The sequence below is a fragment of the Drosophila yakuba genome, chromosome 3R (assembly GCF_016746365.2).
Source record: "Drosophila yakuba strain Tai18E2 chromosome 3R, Prin_Dyak_Tai18E2_2.1, whole genome shotgun sequence".
Lineage (NCBI taxonomy): Eukaryota > Metazoa > Arthropoda > Insecta > Diptera > Drosophilidae > Drosophila > Drosophila yakuba.
In genome coordinates this window covers 23,231,496-23,252,861 of record NC_052530.2, presented here as the reverse complement: position 1 = coordinate 23,252,861, position 21,366 = coordinate 23,231,496, and the positions used below count along the sequence as shown (strand labels likewise).

General features: G+C 45.7%; 5 protein-coding genes across 12 annotated transcripts; all 5 read right to left on the bottom strand.

The window, feature by feature from the left end:
* Positions 1–2: 2 nt before the first annotated feature.
* Positions 3–3,690, bottom strand: LOC6538068 (aminopeptidase N). 2 transcript variants are annotated; one of them, XM_002098567.3, is made up of 7 exons: positions 3,597–3,690; positions 2,659–3,131; positions 2,449–2,604; positions 1,526–2,383; positions 920–1,466; positions 349–869; positions 3–282 (listed from the first exon to the last, which is right to left on the bottom strand). In XM_002098567.3, the coding sequence occupies exons 2-7, from the start codon at positions 3,120–3,122 to the stop codon at positions 54–56; spliced, it is 2,775 nt and encodes a 924-aa protein (XP_002098603.1). In that variant the 5' UTR covers positions 3,123–3,131; positions 3,597–3,690; the 3' UTR covers positions 3–53. The 2 variants fall into 2 exon arrangements, with proteins under 2 accessions (XP_002098603.1, XP_015048640.1); XM_015193154.2 differs by having other exon boundaries at positions 3,556–3,680.
* Positions 3,691–3,845: 155 nt separating this feature from the next.
* Positions 3,846–7,464, bottom strand: LOC6538067 (aminopeptidase N). 2 transcript variants are annotated; one of them, XM_002098566.3, is made up of 7 exons: positions 7,424–7,464; positions 6,547–7,017; positions 6,333–6,488; positions 5,418–6,275; positions 4,812–5,358; positions 4,235–4,755; positions 3,846–4,161 (listed from the first exon to the last, which is right to left on the bottom strand). In XM_002098566.3, the coding sequence occupies exons 2-7, from the start codon at positions 7,008–7,010 to the stop codon at positions 3,933–3,935; spliced, it is 2,775 nt and encodes a 924-aa protein (XP_002098602.1). In that variant the 5' UTR covers positions 7,011–7,017; positions 7,424–7,464; the 3' UTR covers positions 3,846–3,932. The 2 variants fall into 2 exon arrangements, with proteins under 2 accessions (XP_002098602.1, XP_039232461.1); XM_039376527.1 differs by lacking the exon at positions 7,424–7,464 and adding an exon at positions 7,180–7,194.
* A 140-nt stretch (positions 7,465–7,604) lies between these two features.
* On the bottom strand, positions 7,605–10,968 carry LOC6538066 (aminopeptidase Ey). The gene is made up of 7 exons (XM_039375373.1): positions 10,923–10,968; positions 10,278–10,752; positions 10,069–10,224; positions 9,150–10,007; positions 8,544–9,090; positions 7,964–8,484; positions 7,605–7,904 (listed from the first exon to the last, which is right to left on the bottom strand). The coding sequence occupies exons 2-7, from the start codon at positions 10,742–10,744 to the stop codon at positions 7,676–7,678; spliced, it is 2,778 nt and encodes a 925-aa protein (XP_039231307.1). The 5' UTR covers positions 10,745–10,752; positions 10,923–10,968; the 3' UTR covers positions 7,605–7,675.
* Positions 10,969–11,218: 250 nt separating this feature from the next.
* LOC6538065 (aminopeptidase Ey) lies at positions 11,219–15,479 on the bottom strand. 5 transcript variants are annotated; one of them, XM_002098564.4, is made up of 7 exons: positions 15,366–15,479; positions 13,972–14,449; positions 13,754–13,909; positions 12,834–13,691; positions 12,229–12,778; positions 11,649–12,169; positions 11,219–11,590 (listed from the first exon to the last, which is right to left on the bottom strand). In XM_002098564.4, the coding sequence occupies exons 1-7, from the start codon at positions 15,379–15,381 to the stop codon at positions 11,362–11,364; spliced, it is 2,808 nt and encodes a 935-aa protein (XP_002098600.1). In that variant the 5' UTR covers positions 15,382–15,479; the 3' UTR covers positions 11,219–11,361. The 5 variants fall into 5 exon arrangements, with proteins under 5 accessions (XP_002098600.1, XP_015048637.1, XP_039231306.1 ...); XM_015193151.3 differs by lacking the exon at positions 15,366–15,479 and adding an exon at positions 15,173–15,276; XM_039375372.2 differs by lacking the exon at positions 15,366–15,479 and adding an exon at positions 15,206–15,274.
* A 203-nt stretch (positions 15,480–15,682) lies between these two features.
* LOC6538064 (aminopeptidase Ey) lies at positions 15,683–21,332 on the bottom strand. Of its 2 annotated transcripts, XM_015193146.2 has the most exons (8): positions 21,200–21,332; positions 18,731–19,238; positions 18,511–18,666; positions 17,593–18,450; positions 16,979–17,528; positions 16,805–16,816; positions 16,106–16,626; positions 15,683–16,047 (listed from the first exon to the last, which is right to left on the bottom strand). In XM_015193146.2, the coding sequence occupies exons 2-8, from the start codon at positions 19,228–19,230 to the stop codon at positions 15,819–15,821; spliced, it is 2,826 nt and encodes a 941-aa protein (XP_015048632.1). In that variant the 5' UTR covers positions 19,231–19,238; positions 21,200–21,332; the 3' UTR covers positions 15,683–15,818. The 2 variants fall into 2 exon arrangements, with proteins under 2 accessions (XP_015048632.1, XP_015048634.1); XM_015193148.2 differs by lacking the exon at positions 16,805–16,816.
* Positions 21,333–21,366: the final 34 nt, after the last annotated feature.

The window sequence follows — 21,366 nt, the reverse complement described above, 5'->3', positions numbered from 1 at the left end:
CATATAATCGTTGAAGTTGGTATTTACTTCTTTATTTTATTTAGAAAGTTGATCTACAGAAGTTTTTTGATGGCTTCGGTGAACCTCTCATAGTTTTGCTCCTTCCACTGCACATTGATGAGCATGGTCTCCAAACTCTGATTGATGGCCTGATCTATGTCCTTGAGCTGCTCCTTGGAATCGGCAATAAAGTTCTTAAACTCATTGTAGTCCTTTCGAGTAAAGATAAGTTCGCTAAGTGGCAGCAAAAGTTCAGCCATAGATTCGGACTGAGGATGGTAGCTAAAAGGCAATGATATTACCACAATTATTGTCTTATACTTCAGGGATCCTAATCTGTTCACTTACAACTTGGAAATCGAGTCAACGTTGTCCATCAAGTACTTCTTGGCCAAAGGGAAGCCAGCTTGTGTAGAGGCAATCGACTGAAAGACAGATAGTGAATCCTGCTTCCGAATCTCCCCCTTTGCGTCGAAGATCCTCTCCAAATAGCGCTGCTGCACCCAGACCTTCTGCGAACAAGCCAGGGAATCCAGAATGGTCTGCTTTTCCGTGGCCACATTGGCCTTCTGGTACCGAGTCCACAGGAAATCCCAATCCTCCACACTTCCATGCTCGATTGACGTGCAGTACACGTTGTCGCGAACGGCCAGTGGAACTGGGTTGATCTCGTCGGGATTAGCCTCCGATCGCCAGCTGCGGAAGTAGCTCACGGCTCGGGTGACGCAATCGGAAACCTCGTACGAGCATGCCCACTGCGCCACCATCCCCTTCAAACGGATCTTGTCCTGCTGTTGTACGGAGGCGTCTGTATCGTTGATGCCATGCATATGCTCATAAATCGGGGTGATGAGCTTCCGTATAAAGCTCTGTGGATAAGAAGTTGTAGTTGAGGGAAATAACTTCTGGCCAAAATTACCTTATAGAACTTATAGTTCGGCGTCTGTCGAAGAATGCCAGTAAGAAAGGACAGATTTTCGAAGGCAGATTTCCAGGGAAGAAGCTCCCGTTCCCTCTGCAAATAGCTGATCACCTGCAAAGCGATCTCGTAGTCCTGCTCCCCTGTCCAGGCAAAGTACAGGACATCGTCTATGAGCTGGGCCCTGTTGACCACATGGATGGACTGATACTCCTCGCTGTTCAAAGTCTCGATCAGAAGTTTCCAGTTCTGGGCATCGTAGTTCACCTTATACGGCGCCGACAGTTGGTTGTTAAAGATTACCCATTGATCGGGTCCTGGCAGATCCTGAATGGTTTTGGGAACACTTTCACCAGTCTCGGTGCACTCCATCCACTCCTTGGGCGCCGTGTTGTTGAAGTCCTTTTCCGCCTGACTTGTATAGCTGAGTGGCACCCACCAGCATCCTTTGTGTGTCCTAGAGATATCTGTATTCAGGAGGTAGCGCTCCTGGCTGAGTTTGGCGGTCCTTGCTGTGTAGTTGCGTGTCACATTAATCACCGGATAACTAACGAATGGATTGTGTTATATATATGCAATATATAGTTATATTTCCCTAAAACTTACCCTGTTTGCAGAGTCCACGAGTCCATGATGGTCTTGATATCGTAGTCCGTGGGCATTGAACCAGCCTTATGGGCAGCTTGGGTAAGTGACTCCCAAAGATTATCCTGTTCGGCGTTCTTATAGGCGTATCTTTCCAGATAAGACTTAAGTCCTGTACGGAACGCCTCCTCGCCCAGGAACAAGTGCATCATACGAATCACCGATGATCCTTTCTGGTAAGAGATCGTATCAAAGCTCTCAGAGGTCTGCGAAGTCATTTCAATGGGTCTCGAAATGGGATGACTACTCTCCAAAGAGTCCGTCCGAAAAATGGTAAGTAGGTTCGACATTGTTTCAAACTGCAGGGTACGCCACTCTGGATGGATGTCCTCCACACACAAACCGGCCACATAAGTGGCAAATCCCTCGTTCAGCCAAAGATCCGTCCACCACTCCATGGTGACCAGATTGCCAAACCACTGGTGAGCCAACTCATGAGCCACTATATTCGCTGTTCCGTGCTTGGCCACCTGCGAGGAATACTCCGGGGAGTATAGAAGGGTAACCTCCGCGTAGGTAACCAGACCCCAGTTCTCCATGGCACCCGCGCTGAAGTCCGGAACAGCGATCTGATCCACCTTCGGGAGTGGGAACTTGGTGCCAAACAACTGTTCGTAGTACTGGAGTACTTTGGGCCCAAGCTCCGCGGCATAATCACACTGATCGATCGCATTTGGCCTCGCCCAGGTGCGGAAAAGAGTTCCATTGGGTAGAGTAGATGGCTTGTGGGAGAAATCATTGACGGAATAGGCAACCAGATAGGTGGACATCGGCACTGACTCCTCGAACGCGGTCCATACATATTCCGGAATGGATTCACTGAAGAAGAAGATTATAAGTTAGTTTCTTAACTCTGGTTGAACAAATTGTGAATTCCAATTTACTGTGGCCTGGTTTCCCTTACTGGCATGTTGCTGAGACCCGTGTACTTCTGGTGATAACCCAAGGTGATTGCAAAGGATGCCTTGTAGCCCGGTTCATCGAAGCAGGGAAATGCCAATCGAGCGGAGGATGGCTCAAATTGCGTAACGGATATCCACCTGCAACGAAATTAATTGAATATAAAGTTTATACCCATAACCCTTTAAAGCCACCTCGTTTCGTTGGCCACCGAATCCTCATAGGAACTCCTGTAGTAGCCCGACAGTTGATCTTGTAACTGGGCCGAAAAGCGCAAGCTCAACTCATAAACTTGGCCAGCCAATAGCTCCTCACACGTGTTGAGGATATAAAAGTCGTGGATGGGATTCCTTTCAGTGGAGGTTATACAGTTCTCCGGTTTTCCTTCTCCGCCAATTTGGCGGAGAGTGATTTCCGTATCATTGATGGTCAGATCCTTCGAATGCAAAGTTATATTGTGTGTGTTCTTTAGGACTTCTATTTGAATTTTCACTGTTCCGTTGAAGCGAAAGTCGTCCGGATTTTCCAACTGTGTCAAGATGCGTACATCGTATTTTTGGGGTCGAAGAGCCGTTGGCAAGCGGAAATGGTCATAGGTGCTAGATTCCTCTGCCAAACTCAGGCCAAGTGCGGCCAGTATCAGAAGAACGCACTTCATGGCCAAGTCCTAAAAAATATGGTCAACCAATTTAAGAAAGCTTTGAAAATTATGTATACGCCTCGTAAGCCCAGTCCAAAGTTAAGACCACATCATTTATTACTGAAACTAGTTTTTACTAGTTTTTGAGAACGCGGTCAATAACCTCAAGCTCTTCTTATCAGTTAGTGAAATTAACATGCCAATATAAGAACTACCAACCCAAAATTAATTATATAATTATTATATTATATAATAATTTGTGATCTAACAATTACACACTCGTTCTTAGTATTTTTTCAATAATTACATTAATTGTAGAGTGAATCATTTAATAACAACAAAAACTGCAGTAAATTTGACATAAAATGTAAGTAAAAAGTTAAGCTGTACACTTCACTTATTCAATATAAAAATGAACCAGGTTTTTTAGAATTAACTTGTAGTTTCTCACCTCTGTTATTAAAAACTAATTAGTTGTGTGATGGATTTTACCTTTTTGTGGCAACTACTAAACTAGTTCCAGCTGCGATACGTGTTCAGCTTACACCTCTAATCACAACGGAGAGCCAACACGGAATGCCGCAAAATCGACGATCCCACCAAATAAAAAGAATTCCGAGCACGTTGGTTTGCGAGAGGTAAAACAAATAGAGATTACACGAGAGTTTTGAAATCTCTATAACAAAAAGCCCCAATCGCTCAACGACTGGCTGTCTAGGAAATATAATTAATCATGCACCATTTTTTGCTACTTCCTATTTTATTGAGTATGATAAGAGGTATACAATTTCTTTAATAACTCGAGAGAGGCTGAATTGAGTAGAAAGTCTACAGGAGATGCTTGATTGCCCGGGTGAACTGATCATAGTTTCGCTCCTGCCACTGCACATTGGTCAGTATTATCTCCAAAGTCTGTTGAATCGCCTCCGCCGAACCCTTGAGGAACTCCTGCGAATCGGCCAAAAATGTCTTGAACTCCTCGTAGTCCTTACGAGTATAAATTTGCTTTTGAAGTGGCTCCAGAAGTCGGGGAATGCTCTTAAGAAGCTGATTGTAGCTGAAAGTAACAATTAGTATATATGTATATGAAACCTCCTCTTTAAGCGCTATACTTTCTAGTTTATACTTACTAAGCGCTTATAGACTCAATGTTGTCCATGAAGTACTTTTTGGCCAGCACGAAACCGACCTCCGTTTTGGCCACTGCCTGGAAGGCCCACTTCGAATCCCCCTTGCGAATACCTTCCTTCCCATCGAAGATCAGCTCCAGATAGCGCCGCAGCACCCACACCTCCCTCGAGCAACCCAGAGCAGTCAAAATGGTGCGCTTCTCAGCGGCCACATTGGATCTCTTGTACCGCGTCCACAGGAACTCCCAATCCGAATCGGATCCGTGCTTTATGGAGGTGCAGTAAACAGTGCTGCGAACGTTGATCGGAACCGGGTTCTTCTCGTCGGGATTGGCCTCCGATCTCCAGTTGCGGTAGTAGGCCAACGCCTGGGGCACACAATCGCCCACCTGGTACTGACACGCCCAGTTGACCACCATCGTCTTCAGCAGCACCTGATCCTGCTGCGGAATCGAGCTGAACGTGTCGTTGATGCCATTCAGGTGCTCATATACAGGTGTAATGATCTTTTTCAAAAAGCTCTGAGGAGAAGGAAACCTTTAGAACTGCATGACCCGCTATTTCTGGAGAGGCCTACCTTAAAGAAGCCGAAGCTTGGGGTCTGTCGGACAATACGATTCACCAGCTTTAGATTTTCGAAGACCGATTTCCAGGGAAGAAGCTCACGTTCCCTCTGCAAATAGCTGATCACCTGCAAAGCGATCTCGTAGTCCTGCTCCCCTGTCCAGGCAAAGTACAGGACATCGTCTATGAGCTGAGCCCTGTTGACCACATGGATGGACTGATACTCCTCGCTGTTCAAAGTCTCGATCAGAAGTTTCCAGTTCTGGGCATCGTAGTTCACCTTATACGGCGCCGACAGTTGGTTGTTAAAGATTACCCATTGATCGGGTCCTGGCAGATCCTGAATGGTTTTGGGAACACTTTCACCAGTCTCGGTGCACTCCATCCACTCCTTGGGCGCCGTGTTGTTGAAGTCCTTTTCCGCCTGACTTGTATAGCTAAGTGGCACCCACCAGCATCCTTTGTGTGTCCTAGATAAATCTGTATTCAGGAGGTAGCGCTCCTGGCTGAGTTTGGCGGTCCTTGTTGTGTAGTTGCGTGTCACATTAATCACCGGATAACTAACGAATGGATTGTGTTATATATATGTAATATATAGTTATATTTTCCTAAAACTTACCCTGTTTGCAGAGTCCACGAGTCCATGATGGTCTTGATGTCGTACTCCTTTGGTAGGGAACCAGTCTTATGGGCAGCTTGGGTGAGTGACTCCCAAAGATTGTCCTGTTCGGCATTCTTGTAGGCATATTTATTTAAGTATGATTTGAGTCCGCTTCGGAATGCCTCCTCCCCCAGGAACAAAAGCATCATTCGAAGCACAGATGATCCTTTATCGTATGAGATCTCATCGAAGCTTTCGGAGATCTGCGAAACCTTCCCAACGGGCCTCGATATGGGATGACTGCTCTCCAAAGAGTCCTTTCGGAAAATGGATAGCAAGTTGACCAGTGATTCCAGCTCCATGGAACGCCATTCAGGATGGATATTCTCCACGCACAAAGTAGCCAGGTAGGTGGCTACTCCCTCCTTTAGCCACAGGTCGGTCCACCACTTCATGGTGACCAGGTTGCCGAACCACTGGTGGGCCAACTCATGAGCTACCACATTCGCGAGTTCCTGTTTGTCCTTCAGGGAGGAGAATTCAGCTGAGTATAAAAGTGCAGTTTCCCTATACGTCACCAAGCCCCAGTTTTCCATGGCTCCAATATTGAAGTCAGGCACCGCAATCTGATCGATCTTGGGCAGCGGGAACTTGATGCCGAACAACTCCTCGTAGTATTTGAGTACTTTGGGCCCAAACTCCGCGGCATAATCACACTGATCGATCGCATTTGGCCTCGCCCAGGTGCGGAAAAGAGTTCCATTGGGTAGAGTAGATGGCTTGTGGGAGAAATCATTGACGGAATAGGCCACCAGATAGGTGGAGATTGGCAACGACTCCTGGAACTCGGTACATACGTAATCGGTAAGGGATTCACTGAAAAGTAGTCACTAATTTATCACAGTTTAAGAGCAAACCTAGAGTAAAATGTACTGTGGCTTGGTTTCCTTTACAGGCATATTACTGACTCCGGTGAACTTCTTGTGATATTCCAGTGTGATCGAGAAAGGTGCCTTGTAGCCAGGTTCATCGAAACAGGGAAATGCCAGACGCGCGGAGGCAGGTTCAAAATGGGTAATGGATATCCATCTGCAGAAAGATATAAGGATTAAATATCTAACTAAATATCTAAGGATTAATATCACACCTAGTCTCGTTGGCCACAGGATCCACATAGGAACTTCGGTAGTATCCATCCAATCGGTCTAGCAATATGCTCGAAAATTGCAAACTTAGCTCATAGACATGGCCAGCCAAAAGTTCTTTGCAGGAGTGAAGGATGTAGAAGTCGTTGGCGGTATTTACTTCTGTGGAGAACACGCAGTTATCTTTTGAATCCTCTCCGCTCATTTGGCGCAGAGTGGTCTTCGTCTCATCGATCGTCAGTTCCTTGGAATGCAAAGTTATGTTGTTGGTGTTTTCCAGGATTTGGATTTCGATTTTCACATTTCCGCCAAAGCGAAAATTTTCCGCATTTTCCAGGTGGGTAAGGACTCGCAGGTGATACTTGAGAGGTCGAAGAGATGTCGGCAGGCGATAGTGATTATAGGTGGAACTAGTCGTGGCCAAGCCCAAGCCAAGGGCTATTACCATTAACACAAACCACTTCATTCTGATTCTGTAAAAAAAAGTTAGGCCCACACTGGAATTAGTTACCTCTTGGAAAGTTCTTGTATAATATAATGTTCAGTTTCGCGTGGTCTTTAAATAAAAATGATTCTTATCAAAAATGTTTTATTTAAAATATTTTATTTCTTTTCTGTGCATTGCTATTTATTACTTGTGTCAAAACCGGAACAGATTATATTAGGCAAACTCTCCGATAGAACAGCTTTTCTATATCTGCAGTAAAGTAAGTATATAAATATGTTTTTAACTGCATTCCCCAACAAAACAATGCGTTTCTTATTCCTAGCACCAAAACAGATTTGATAATGGTCTAATCATTATCTTTCTGATTTAATTGTTGAATTTTGTGCCCCAAAACTACGATTAAATCTAGCAATACACCGAGAATAACTGACAGCACATCCGAACACAACGAAGTCCACAAATCGAATGATGCTAATTTGAAGATCTACTCGAACATATAGTAACGATTTCTGAGCGCGTTACTCAAAGAGAGATTAAAGTGAGTAAAACAATTTAGTTCTCAGTTTATAGAACTTAATGGAGTGTTCTGTTCTCTTTCTTATAAATAATTGATTTCGTGGCAGAGCAGAGAATTGGTTTATTTATTTATATATTACAACAAAATGCGGTTGTATATTTAAGAACTACAAGTTTCGCTGGAGGGAGCTCAAAATCTGGGGATAGTTTCGATCCATCCACTGGACATTGGTAACCATTGTCTCCAGACTTTGCTGGATTGCCTGTTGGACTCCCTTGAGCGACTGCTGCGATTTGTTAACGAACGCCCTGAACTCATTTAGGGCATTTGTAGTAGCAATTTGTTCGCACAGTGGGGGCAAAAGTCGCGCCATGCTTCTTGTCTGTGGATAATAGCTGAACATCCAGAATTATTTGGTATCAACCCCTTTCTAAACCACTTCGTTTCTACTTACTATGCAGCCATAAAGTCAACATTCTCCATCAGATAGTTCTTGGCCAGTGGGAAACCCTGTTCGCCAGAGACCACTGCTTGGAAGCTCAACAAAGAATCCTGCTTACGAATGGCTCCCTTGGGATCGAAGGCCCTCTCCAGGAAACGCTGTAAGATCCATACTTCCTTTGAACAACCCAGGGAACCTATAATGGTCTGTTTCTCGGAGCCCACATTCGATTTCTCGAACCGCGACCACAGGAAGTCCCAATCCTCTTCGCTGCCTTGTCCTAGTGCTGTGCAGTACACTGTGCTGCGAAGGTTTATTGGCACCGGGTTGTTCTCGTCGGGATTGGCCTCCGATCTCCAGTGGCGGTAGTAGGCCAACGCCTGGGATACACAATCCCCCACCTGGTACTGACAGGCCACATTGACCACCATTGTCTTCAAAAGGACGTGATCCTGCTGAGTAATCGAACTGAACGTGTCGTTCATGCCGTTGAGGTGCTCATAGATCGGGGTAAGAAGCTTCTTCATGTAGCGCTGAAAATTCAGGATTGCATTTGAGAGGTTAATCATCTTACAATAGATCTTAAACATACTTTGAATGAACCAAAGTTGGAAGTTTGTCGTAAGAGGCGGTTCAGCAACTTCAAGTTGTCCAGGGCCGCTTTCCAAGGAATAAGATCCCGCTCCCTCTGCAGATAGTTGGTCACTTGCAGAGCGGTGTCGTAGTCCTGCTCTCCTGTCCAGGCGAAGTACAGGACATCGTCTATGAGCTGGGCCCTGTTGATCACGTGAATGCTCTGGAACTCCCCGCTGTTCAAAGTATCAATCAAAAGCTTCCAGTTTCTAGCGTCGTAGTTGACTTTGTAGGGGGTCGACAGCTGAATGTTTAGGATCAGCCATTCTTTGGGTCGATGTAGAAGATCAATAGTTTTGGGCACACTTTCGCCAGTTTTGCTGCACTGCATCCACGCCTTCGGTGCCGTGTTGTTGAAGTCCTTTTCCCCCTGGGTGAAATAGCTCAGTGGCACCCACCAGCATCCGTAGTCGCTTCTGTTTATATCGGTATTCCGGATGTATCGTTCTTGGCTGAGCGTCGCGGATCCTCCCTCATAGTTTCGAGTGACATTAACCACTGGGTAACTGCACGATGAATTGCAAGTCAAATGCCGCAGAAGTGAAGGATTGTAGTGAAGACCTACCCGGCTTGGAGAGTCCACGAGTCCATGATGGTCTTGATGTCGTAGTCCTTTGGTAGAGAACCAGTCTTATGGGCAGCTTGGGTGAGTGACTCCCACAGATTGTCCTGTTCGGCATTCTTGTAGGCGTACATCTGTAGATACGACTTAAGTCCGTTCCGGAAGGCCTCATCCTCCAGAAACAAGTGCATCATGCGCAGAACTGAAGATCCTTTCTCGTACGAGATCTCATCGAAGCTCTCAGTAATTTGCGAGACCATTTCAATGGGTCTCGAAATGGGATGACTGCTCACCAAAGCATCGAGATGGAAGGATGTCATCAGAGAAGATAGGGAGCGTCTGTCCCTCGAGTGCCAATCGGGATGGATGTTGTCCACACCCAAACTGCCCACATAGGTGGCGAATCCCTCGTTTAGCCAAAGATCTGTCCACCACTTCATGGTGACCAGATTGCCGAACCATTGATGAGCCAACTCGTGGGCCACTACATATGTCAATTCCTGTTTGTCCGCCACAGAGGAGTGACTAGCTGAGTAGAGGAGTCTGGACTCTCTGTAGGTCACCAATCCCCAGTTCTCCATGGCATTGTAACTCAAGTCCGGAGCGGCAAACTGATCGATCTTGGGCAGTGGGAACTTGATGCCGAAGAACTCATCATAGAATTGCAAAACTTTGGGGCCAAACTCAGCCGCATAATCGCACTGATCGATGGCATTCGCACGTGCCCAGGTTCGGAACTGGGGTCCATTTGGTAAAGTGGATGGCTTGCTGGAGAAATCGTTGACGGAATAGGCAACCAAGTAGGTGGACATGGGCACCGACTCCTGAAACTCCGTCCATACGAAATCGGAAAGTGATTCACTGCAAGAAGAGATTACTAGCAAGTATTTCAATGAGAGGAGGTACAAATTGTAATCATTACTGTGCCTTTGTTTCCTTTACTGGCATATTGCTTAGGCCTGTGTAGTTTTTATGATAACCCAAAGTCACAAGGAACGGCGCTTTATATGCCGGCTCATCAAAACAGGGGAATGCCGATCGTGCTGACGCTGGGGCGAACTGCGTAATGGAGATCCATCTGGAAGTGCTTCCTTAAATGTTGAAACAATCATATGATATGTATGCACATACCTCGTCTCATTGGTCACAGGATCCACGTAGGAGCTGCGGTAGTAGCCCTCAAGTTGTGTGTTTAACTCAGCTGAAAAGGGTAAGCTCAGCTCATAGACACGACCCGTCAATAGCTCTTTACAGGTGTTAAGGATATAGAAGTCGTGGATGGAATTCACTTCGGTGGAGGAAATACAGATATCCGTGTTTCCCTCAACGCTTATTTCCTTAAGCACAATTTGGGACTCATTTATGTGCAGATTCTTCGCGTGAAGCGTTATATTGTTGGTGTTTTGCAGAACCTCAATTACAATTTTTGCAGTGCCGCTAAAGCGGAGATTCTCTGGATGCTCCAGTAGAGTTAGAATACGCAAATCATACTTTTGGGGACGCAGAGCAGTCGGCAGTCTGTAGTAGTCATAGCTGGACTCCGATTCCACTAGGCCCAGAAGCCAGAAAGCAGCCACTAATATGGGAAGCCAATTCATTTTCGATCCTGATAATGAGATCGATATCAGCACCACAGAAAATTAAATATACGAGTACGTCACCGATCCACACATTCAATAAAAATCATTCTTATCAATTAACAAATCCAATGAACCTATAAACTACTTGTGTGGATCTGCTTTCAGCTATCACTCTTTCCGGAATTATTTGCCGCACCTCTGAACGCGATGAAGTCGAAGACTGAATGCGGCTCACTTTAAGATCAAGAATAATATACATAAATTTAATAATACAAAAAGCTTACTACTTCAAGAGAGAATATAAAGCAATTAACATTGGGTATATATGTTTCTTTTCGTTTTTGAGAAGAAGTTCAATTTTATTAACTTTTTAGGCCAAAATAGTATTTAATGGTCTTTACACGGTCCCTCTTGGTTTTTATTTTAATATTTCTTTCCCAATTTCTACCGACATTCCTTCCATATTCGACCCCACTATCTGAGTAATGGGTATTTGAAAGTCGAGAAACTCAACTAAAGCGATTTCTCTTGTTTTGTATTTCCAATCACTTATAATACTATAACATTAAGTGCTCTATTCAGGAGGCTCTAAGCTCATTCGAGAGCTTTTTCTATACTTTTCTCAAAAATGATCATTACAGATGGTGCTGTATAGTCCGGGAGAAGTGCTGATAGTTCCGATCCATCCACTGCACATTGGTGAGCATCGTCTCCAGGCTCTGCTGCATCGCCTGACGAATGCCCTTCAGGAAGTGCCGTGAGTCGTTGGCAAAGGACCTGAACTTATTCAGATCACTCATTGTACTAACTTGCTCGGAAAATGGCAGAAGCAGACTCGACAAGGCTCTTATCTGTGGATAATAGCTAAAACGAAAACATAATCACCATATAATCACATTTCACTCCCAATAGTTACACTTACTACTTGTAGATAAACTCAATATTTTCCATCATGTATTGCTTGGCCAGCAGGAAGCCCACTTGTCCGGAGGCCACCGCCTGGAAGCAGAGCGCTGAGTCCTGCTTGCGAATGCCGCTCTTGGGACTGAAGGCCTTTTCCATGTAGCGCTGCAGTATCCAAACCGCCTTCGAACAGCCCAAAGTACTTAAGATGGTCTGCCTGTCGGAGCCCACGTTCGATTTCTTGTACCGCGACCACAGGAAGTCCCAATCCTCTTCGCTGCCTTGTCCTAGTGCTGTGCAGTACACTGTGCTGCGAAGGTTTATTGGCACCGGGTTGTTCTCGTCGGGATTGGCCTCCGATCTCCAGTGGCGGTAGTAGGCCAACGCCTGGGGCACACAATCCCCCACCTGGTACTGACAGGCCACATTGACCACCATTGTCTTCAAAAGGACGTGATCCTGCTGAGTAATCGAACTGAACGTGTCGTTCATTCCGTTGAGGTGCTCATAGATCGGGGTAAGAAGCTTCTTCATGTATCGCTGGAAATAAAGCATTGCATTGAAGAGGTTAGTCATCTTACAATAGATCTTAAACATACTTTGAATGAACCAAAGTTGGAAGTTTGTCGTAGGAGGCGGTTCAGCAACTTCAAGTTGTCCAGGGCCGCTTTCCAAGGAATAAGATCCCGCTCCCTCTGCAGATAGTTGGTCAGTTGCAGAGCGGTGTCGTAGTCCTGCTCTCCTGTCCAGGCGAAGTACAGGACATCGTCTATGAGCTGGGCCCTATTGATCACGTGAATGCTCTGGAACTCCCCGCTGTTCAAAGTATCAATCAAAAGCTTCCAGTTTCTGGCATCGTAGTTGGCTTTGTAAGGGGTCGACAGCTGAATATTAAAGATCAGCCATTCTTCGGGTCCAGGAAGAAGATCAATAGTTGTGGGCACACTTTCGCCAGTATTGCTGCACTCCATCCATGCCCTAGGTCCCGTGTTGTTGAAGTGCTTTTCCACCTGGGTGGTATAGCTCAGTGGCACCCACCAGCAGCCAACGCGTTCGGCTCGGGGTATCTGGGAATTGCGCAAGTAACGTTCCTGGGTAAGCATAGCGGTTCCGGCCGAATAGTCACGGGTAATATTGAGCACAGGATATCTGAGTGAGGCAGTTGAAGATATCGGAAAGGATATGAACTCTAGTGTGGACTTACCCGGTTTGCAGAGTCCACGAGTCCATGATGGTCTTTATGTAAAGGTGCCCGTCAAGAGCTCCACTTTGGTGGGCTGCTGAGGTGAGTGACTCCCAAAGATTATCCTGTTCAGCGTTCTTATAGGCGTGAAGCTGAAGATACTCCTTTAGTCCGGATCGGAACGACTCTTCCCCCATGAACAAATGCATCATCCGCAGCACTGCAGATCCCTTTTGGTAGGAGATTGCATCAAAGCTCTCCTCGATCTCCGTCACCATTTGAATGGGCCTCGAAATGGGATGGCTGCTCACCAGCGAGTCCAGGCGAAAGGAGGTGATCAGAGCGGTCAAAATACCCTTATCCCTTGAGTGCCACTCCGGATGGAATTGCTGGACTCCCAGGCCGGCCACATAGGTGGCGAATCCCTCGTTCAGCCAAAGGTCAGTCCACCACTTCATCGTCACCAGATTACCGAACCATTGATGGGCCAACTCATGGGCAATTACATTCGCCAGGTTCTGTTGGTCCGACAGTGAAGAGTGGGTTGGCGAGTAGAGAAGTGTGGTTTCTCTGTAGGTCACCAGACCCCAGTTCTCCATGGCACCGGCACTGAAATCGGGCAAGGCAATCTGATCGATCTTGGGCAGCGGGAACTTGATGCCGAAGAACTGCTCGTAGTATTGCAGCACTTTGGGTCCGAACTCCGCGGCATAATCGCACTGATCGATGGCATTGGGTCTGGCCCAAGTCCGGAATAGAGCTCCATTTGGCAGAGTGGATGGCTTAAAGGAGAAATCATTGACCGAATATGCCACCAGGTAGGTGGACATCGGCACCGACTGCTCGAACTCGCACCATACGTAGTTTGGAAGGCTTTCGCTGCTCGCAGGAAATAATACCAAATTAGTAAAATAAATAAAGAAATGGGGAAGAGAACCTACTGTGTCTCGATTTCCTTCACGGGCATATTGCTGAGTCCTGTGAACTGCTTGTGATAACCCAAAGTGACCACAAAGGATGCCTTAAAGCCTGGCTCATCGAAGCAGGGGAATGCCTTTCGAGCGGCGGCTGGCTCGAATTGCGTAGCAGACAGCCAACTGAAATAAGGAAGATCTAGTTATCTGATGGATGAAGTTCCGCTTGAAGGATGGCAACGCACCGTGTCGTGTTGGTCACAGGATCCTTGTAGGAACTGCGGTAGTAACCAAAGAGTTGACGGTTGAGCTCGGCAGAGAATGGAAGGCACAGTTTGTACACATTGCCGGCCAGAAGTTCCCGACAGGTGTGGAGAATATAGTAGTCGTGGGTGGGATTAACGGATGTGGAGGACACACAATTATCCTTACTTCCCGACCCACTAATGTGGCGCAGGGTGATCTGGGACTCATCGATGGTCAGGTTCTTGGAGTGCAGCGTGATGTTCCTTGTGTTCTCCAGTGCTTCAATGACGATTTGCACACTGCCGGCGAAGCGGAGATCATCCGGATTTTCCAACAGTGTCAGGATACGCAAGTAATACTTTTGAGGTCTTAGGGCAGTTGGCAGTCGATAGTGGTTATAGCTAGAAATCGAGTTCGCCGAAGATAAATCCAGGCTAATAACCAGAACGACCCAGAGAAAACACTTCATGGCCGACACTGAGGAATACAAAATTACATTCAAAAATCATCATCAAAAATTTCAACAAAATGTGAAAAAAATTTAATATTTTTTTGTAAAAACAGTTCGATTGGAAATTAAATTACGAACTCAACGAGGTATGACATTCCATGTTCGGACCAATATTTCCAATGTTCTGATCAAAATACTTATTCAAATCTCTAGAACTTTGGGTGCAATGACCTGATACAGTTAACATTCAGTTAAGAAAGTATCTTTAGCTCGACGAAGAAAAGAGTTGTTAATTTTCAGTTATACACATAGTGTTCTCATTTTATAAAGCTGGCGTGAAATCTATTTTTCATTCATGGCTTATCAAAAATCACTATCACCAGCGGATCTCTCACATCTGTCGATGTCATGAACCGGAATTTTAATCAGAAATTATAGGGGTAATTGATTATTCGCAATGTAAACAAATCGAACTTGTAAAATATGTAACCTTTAAGCAATTTCAAAACAAAGAAACTAATTATTTTTAGAGTTCTTTTTTGTGCATATATGTATGTATGTATGTTTTGCCATTTTATCTATATTTCTAGTAGTTCACACCAAACTGTGATAAATTATTAGAAACTACTCAAACACAAACAAAGTCTCAGAACAAAGTTCAACTATTCTCAGACACACAATAGAGTCACTTTAGTTATTTGGCATTATATTTAGAACGTGTTTCACGATTTGGTAACAAATTCGTTTACTTAGAAAAAAGACAAGGGAACTAATAGGCAAACCGATAGCCACAAGTGGCACTACTGAACTCAACCGAGGATAGTGACCGAATGCGTCTAGTTCGACGATCGAACTGAGTCTACTATTTCGCAGAGCGAAACTAAATTGGAAAATTAGGAGCGCAGAGAATCAGTATCAGCTGCGAAACAAAGTGGGGCTTACCGGGCGTATACGTCATTTTAGAGCCCAATGCTCGCAGTAGAAAGCCAATGGTTTTAAATTGTATATTTGAAGAAATATAAGAACATATCCTGTTGAAGCATATAACAAGCTTGTATTTTTCATTAAAAATATTTAGTTTAAAATTCTTTGCAATGCATACTATGTGCGTCCTCAATCATTTTGCAAAAAGTACGAAACAAATTTAATTTTAACTTGCCTCTAGCCGTAGAAAATGGATTTAACCTTTACAACTGGTTATTAGATAATATTTTTAAGAGCCTTTCACCTTTTTTTTCAGAAATTAAAAGACTTCCATCTTGAGATACACGAATACGGGAGTATTAAATTGTTTATTTAAGCGACTTTAAACATTCATAATATTCCTGCTGAGCTTGGTGAGCTGATGAGAAGCTGGACAGGGAACAGGGAACTGGGAAGTGGGAATTGAGTAATCTAGAGGAGCTGCTGGATGGAGCGGGACATCTGGTGGTAGTTCCGCTCCTTCCACTGCACATTGGTGAGCATGATCTCCAGGGTCTGCTGGATGGCCTGTTCCAGTCCCTTCAGCGACTGTCGGGAGTTGTTTACGAAGTCCTTGAACTCGTTGAAGTCGCTCAGCGTGATGACCTGCTCGGAAAGCGGCGAGAGGAGGCGTGACATGTCCTTGGTCAGCGGATGATAGCTGAAAAAAAGGAAACTCTTAGCCGAACTTTTATCGCAACTCAAGGAGGAAAACTTACAACTTGTAGATGAAGTCGACGTTGTCCATGAAATACTTCTTGGCCAGCAGGAAGCCCACCTCATTGAAGGCCACCGCCTGGAAGGCCCACATCGAGTCCTGCTTGCGAATAGCCTCCTTGGGGTCAAAGGTCAGCTCCAGATAGCGCTGCAGCACCCACACCTCCCTCGAGCAACCCAGAGCAGTCAAAATGGTGCGCTTCTCAGCGGCCACATTGGATCTCTTGTACCGCGTCCACAGGAACTCCCAATCCGAATCGGATCCGTGCTTTATGGAGGTGCAGTAAACAGTGCTGCGAACGTTGATCGGAACCGGGTTCTTCTCGTCGGGATTGGCCTCCGATCTCCAGTTGCGGTAGTAGGCCAACGCCTGGGGCACACAATCGCCCACCTGGTACTGACACGCCCAGTTGACCACCATCGTCTTCAGCAGCACCTGATCCTGCTGCGGAATCGAGCTGAATGTGTCGTTGATGCCATTCAGGTGCTCGTAGATCGGGAAGATCAGCTTCTTCATGTAGCGCTGTATGTGGGGTTCAAGTAGAGATATACATTAGGTGCTATAATGCAATTATACTCTAAGGACTCTAAGGTTTATATACCCGGCACATGTCATATGTTCATCATTATTAGAAGTTAATGGTTTAGTTAAAAGCAGTGCCGGGCATCTTAACTGGTTTTCGAGACGCGCTCAGACTTACGACAAAGAACAACTGTCGGTGGTGTCAGGTTGCCCATGGCAAGTTAGGTGTGTAGATGGAGTTAGGTGTGAGCAATTTTGAAAGGATCGTTTCGAAATACAAATGAGAATGAGATTACACGGGTAGCACGTTGTAGAAGAGCAGTAGGACACACTTTGGAACACCAGCACCTACCTTGAAGAACTCGAAATCGGGTGTCTGGCGGACAATGCGACCCACTCGCTTCAGATTCTCGAAGGCCGACTTCCAGGGCAGATACTCGCGCTCCCGCTGCAGATACTCGATCAGTCGCATGGCGATCTCGTAGTCCTGTTCCCCGGTCCAGGCCAGATATAGGGCATCGTCGATCAACTGAGCTCGGTTGATCACGTGGATGCGCTGGAAATCTCCATTGGTCAAGGTCTCAATGAGCAGCTTCCAGTTCTGGGCATCGTAGTTGACCTTGTACAGCGTCGAGAGCTGCGTGTTGAAGATCACCCACTGATCGGGTCCTGGCAGATCCTGAATGGTCTTGGGCAGGCTCTCGCCATTCTTGCCGCACTCCATCCAAGCCTTGGGCGCCGTGTTGTTGAAGTCCTGCACCGCCTGCGTGGTGTAACTCAGTGGCACCCACCAGCAGCCGCCGCGATGAGCTCGGGACACCTGGGTGTTCAGGAGGTAGCGCTCCTGGTTGAGCTTCGCCGTTCTGGCGGAGTAGTCTCGCGTCACGTTGATCACAGGGTAGCTGGTAGCAAATAAGGTAGGAATTTAGTGGTAACTTAAAGAGGGATTATCTGGCAAGCACCTACCCAGTTTGCAGGGTCCAGGAGTCCATGATGCTCTTGATGTCATAACTCTTGGGCAGAGATCGGTACTTGTGAGCTGCCTGGGTCAGCGACTCCCAGAGATTGTCCTGCTCGGCATTCTTGTAGGAGAACTTCTGCAGATAGGACTGCAGACCAGAGCGGAAGGACTCCTCGCCCAGGAACAGATGCATCATTCGCAGCACCGTGGAGCCCTTTTGGTACGAGATCTGATCGAAGCTCTCCGAGATCTCCGACACCATTTGGATGGGTCTCGAGATGGGATGGCTGCTCTCCAGGGCGTCCCGACGGAAAATGGTCAGCAGATTGGACAGCGACTCCTGCTCCATGGAACGCCATTCCGGATTGATATTCTCCACACCCAAGCTGGCCACATATGTGGCGAAGCCCTCGTTGAGCCACAGGTCGGTCCACCACTTCATGGTGACCAGGTTGCCGAACCACTGGTGGGCCAACTCATGGGCCACCACGCTGGCCACCCGTTGCTTATCCGCCAGCGAGGAGTGCGCCGCCGAGTAGAGCAGGGCGATCTCCCGGTAGGTGACCAGACCCCAGTTCTCCATGGCACCGGCACTGAAATCGGGCACCGCAATCTGATCGATCTTGGGCAGCGGGAACTTGATGCCGAAGAACTGCTCGTAGTATTGCAGCACTTTGGGTCCGAACTCCGCAGCATAATCGCACTGATCGATGGCATTGGGCCTGGCCCAAGTCCGGAATAGAGCGCTATTTGGCAGGGTGGAGGGCTTGTGCGAGAAATCGTTCACGGAGTAGGCAATCAGGTAGGTGGACATGGGCACCGACTCCTGGAACTCGCACCATATGTAGTCGGCGAGGGTTTCACTGAAAGAGCAAGCTTACTTTAGATTCTGTGAAAAGTTCTAGCAGCTATTTGAAACTAACTGTGGCTTGGTTTCCTTCACGGGCATGTTGCTCAAACCCGTGTACTTCTTGTGATATCCCAAGGTGACCACGAAAGGAGCCTTGAAGTCGGGCTCATCAAAGCAGGGAAATGCCAATCGGGCCGATGCGGGCTCAAACTGGGTAACGGAGATCCATCTGCAATAGGAAGTAACCCATCAGTTTGCATCAGTTGCAGACTTCCAAAAGTATGCAGACGCACTTGGTGAGATTGGCCACGGGATCCTTGTAGGAGCTGCGGTAGTAGCCCTCAAGTTGGCGGTTCAAGTCGGCGGCGAAGGGCATGTACAACTCGTAGGTGTTGCCGGCCAGGAGTTCCTGGCAGGTGTTGAGGATGTAGAAGTCGTGGGAGGGATTCACCGCCGTGGAGGAAACGCAGTTCTCCTTCTTGCCCTCTCCGCCGATCTGGCGCAGAGTGATCTGGGACTCATCGATGGTCAGATTCTTGGAGTGCAGCGTTATGTTCCTGGTGTTTTCCAGGGCTTCAATCAGTATCTTCACGGAGCCGGAGAAGCGCAGGTCCTCCGGATTTTCCAGCAGTGTGAGGATGCGGAGGTGGTACTTCTGCGGGCGCAGCGATGTGGGCAGGCGGTAGTAGTTGTAGGTGGACCCGGTGGTCTCGCTGGAGTCGATGGCATCGATGGAGTCGGCGGTGGCTAATCCCAGGCCAAGGGCCGCCACAAACAGCAGAAACCACTTCATTACCAATTCTGTGGGAAAAGGCGGAGGAAGGGGGTGAATCACTTATTGGCGGGGCGTTCGAGCAGAGCAAAGTAAAGCAATTAACGAAATCACTTTGGCAAATCATAAACAGTGGGTATCCACTAACAGAAATCTCGTATTATTTTACTTTAATTGTAATCGTCAGTGCCCATTTGAATACATAGGTTTTGCTTTCTCTCACTGAGTTAATGATAAACAATTAATTTTTTTAACAAAATACAATGGCTGACTGATGTCCACTGTATAATTCGCACCGCACTTTTTGCTGTTTATGCGGTTTCGCTGATTTACTTCAAATTAATGCAAATTGTTTTATTTATTATGTTTGGATGGCTATGCCGGGCACGTATTAAGGTCTGGGCCAATGAAACCCGATTGAAACTCTCCTCACAATTGGCATTATGCCCCGCCGGCTACCTGATAAATGTGCATATGTGGATAATTGTGATTATAACCGATGCCAGGGGTACTGAATGATATCGGAGTACCTGTAGTTGATCAGCTGATGAAGTGCTGAATAAATATTGTGCCGTTACTAGTAACAAGTTAAAGTTAAATAGTTACTAGGAACTAAGAGCAACTGCTGCGTTTGTTTAAATATATGTATATAATAACTAATGTTTACTGTTTGCTTTTTAAGGCTAAGGCTATACAACTCAGAATCTCGGTTGCTGTCAAAGTTTGTTTATTATACCCATCAACGATATTCCCACGCCATCACTTTGGTTTTTGCACTTATAATATAATACTATAATACTTTTTGTTCAACGTTTAAATATTTAGTTAAATAAGCCAGCCATTAAACAACAAGCTTTAACACTTAATTACTTTTAAGGTGCAACTGAGTATCTATGACTTACAACCTTATAGATGTAGTCCTACCAGAACATCCCAAGCGAGTAAAGAAGAAAACCTGCATAGATTCTGGCACTATACTGGATTAACCAGATTGCAATTCCCTGCTAGTTTATTTTTCTGGACTTCTTTTAGCTCCACTCTTAATTATGCAAAAGTGGTTCTACTTTCTGGGTTCTTTGGTTGCATATAAATGATTGGAAATGGGGTCAGTGAACTTTAAAGATTATCATATATTTTGGTATGATAACTGAATATTGATTGGGCCCACATAGATAAATATAACAGACATTTTACCGCGTTAGGTGAATGCCTAATATATGTTATTGATCAAGTAAAGATCACTGAATTTATTGTTTTGATGACTTTTTAATACAGGAAACTGTTGAGAAAACGTGCAAAAAAATTGCCGAATCGAAGAACAACAAAACTATTCACTCCAATTGAATTAAATGCAATTGTTAACTTGCTGTGATTTCTCTAAAAAGTCAAACACGTGCTGCTGTGACATTGACCCATCAATTGATCCCTTCGAGTTAACTGGGAGTAGGAACAACAGCGGTCAAGACACTAGCTCCAAAACCTTTGAATAAAATCAAAGTCAATAAAGCAAGTAAAAGTGCAATAAAATGCTAATGAATAAGAAATTCGAAAGCTGTATGTAATTAAACGAATTTATTAAGTTCAAAAAACCTGCATTCAGATCCTGAATACTTAATAATCGAAAATAATCATTATATATGATGATTTCTTCCTGAGTCTTTAAACTTTTGTTTTAACAAAATATAAATATATTCAAATATTCACGAAGACGTTGGGGAATTATTTTTGGCAACTCATTATTTATGGTGCACAGTTGAGCACTTGAAACTTGTTTTTTCTTGGCTTTGAGTACGTATTCTTTTGGGCTGTGTGTTCTTAACACACTTGTGTCACTCTATGCTTTTTTTTCGGCACTTGTTTTGAGTGCGTAGTTGCTGTCTCGTGATTTCGGGGTTAAATTTGGCGTTCTTATTTTTTTTTTTGCGATTCAATTCGGTTGAAGCTGCACTCTCGAGGTGCTTGACACACAAAAAATTGTAGAGACACCAACCGTTGTTGCTGGAGCCACAGAAGAGCAGGAAAACAGTACAACACGCAGGAGTGCGACCTGTTCGACGGTCGACGGTCGACGCGAATCTAAAGTTTACTGAGCGCGGCGCTTTTATCTTATAGCCCGTGGTTATTACACCGCTCACCCATACAGGCGTAGTTAGAAAA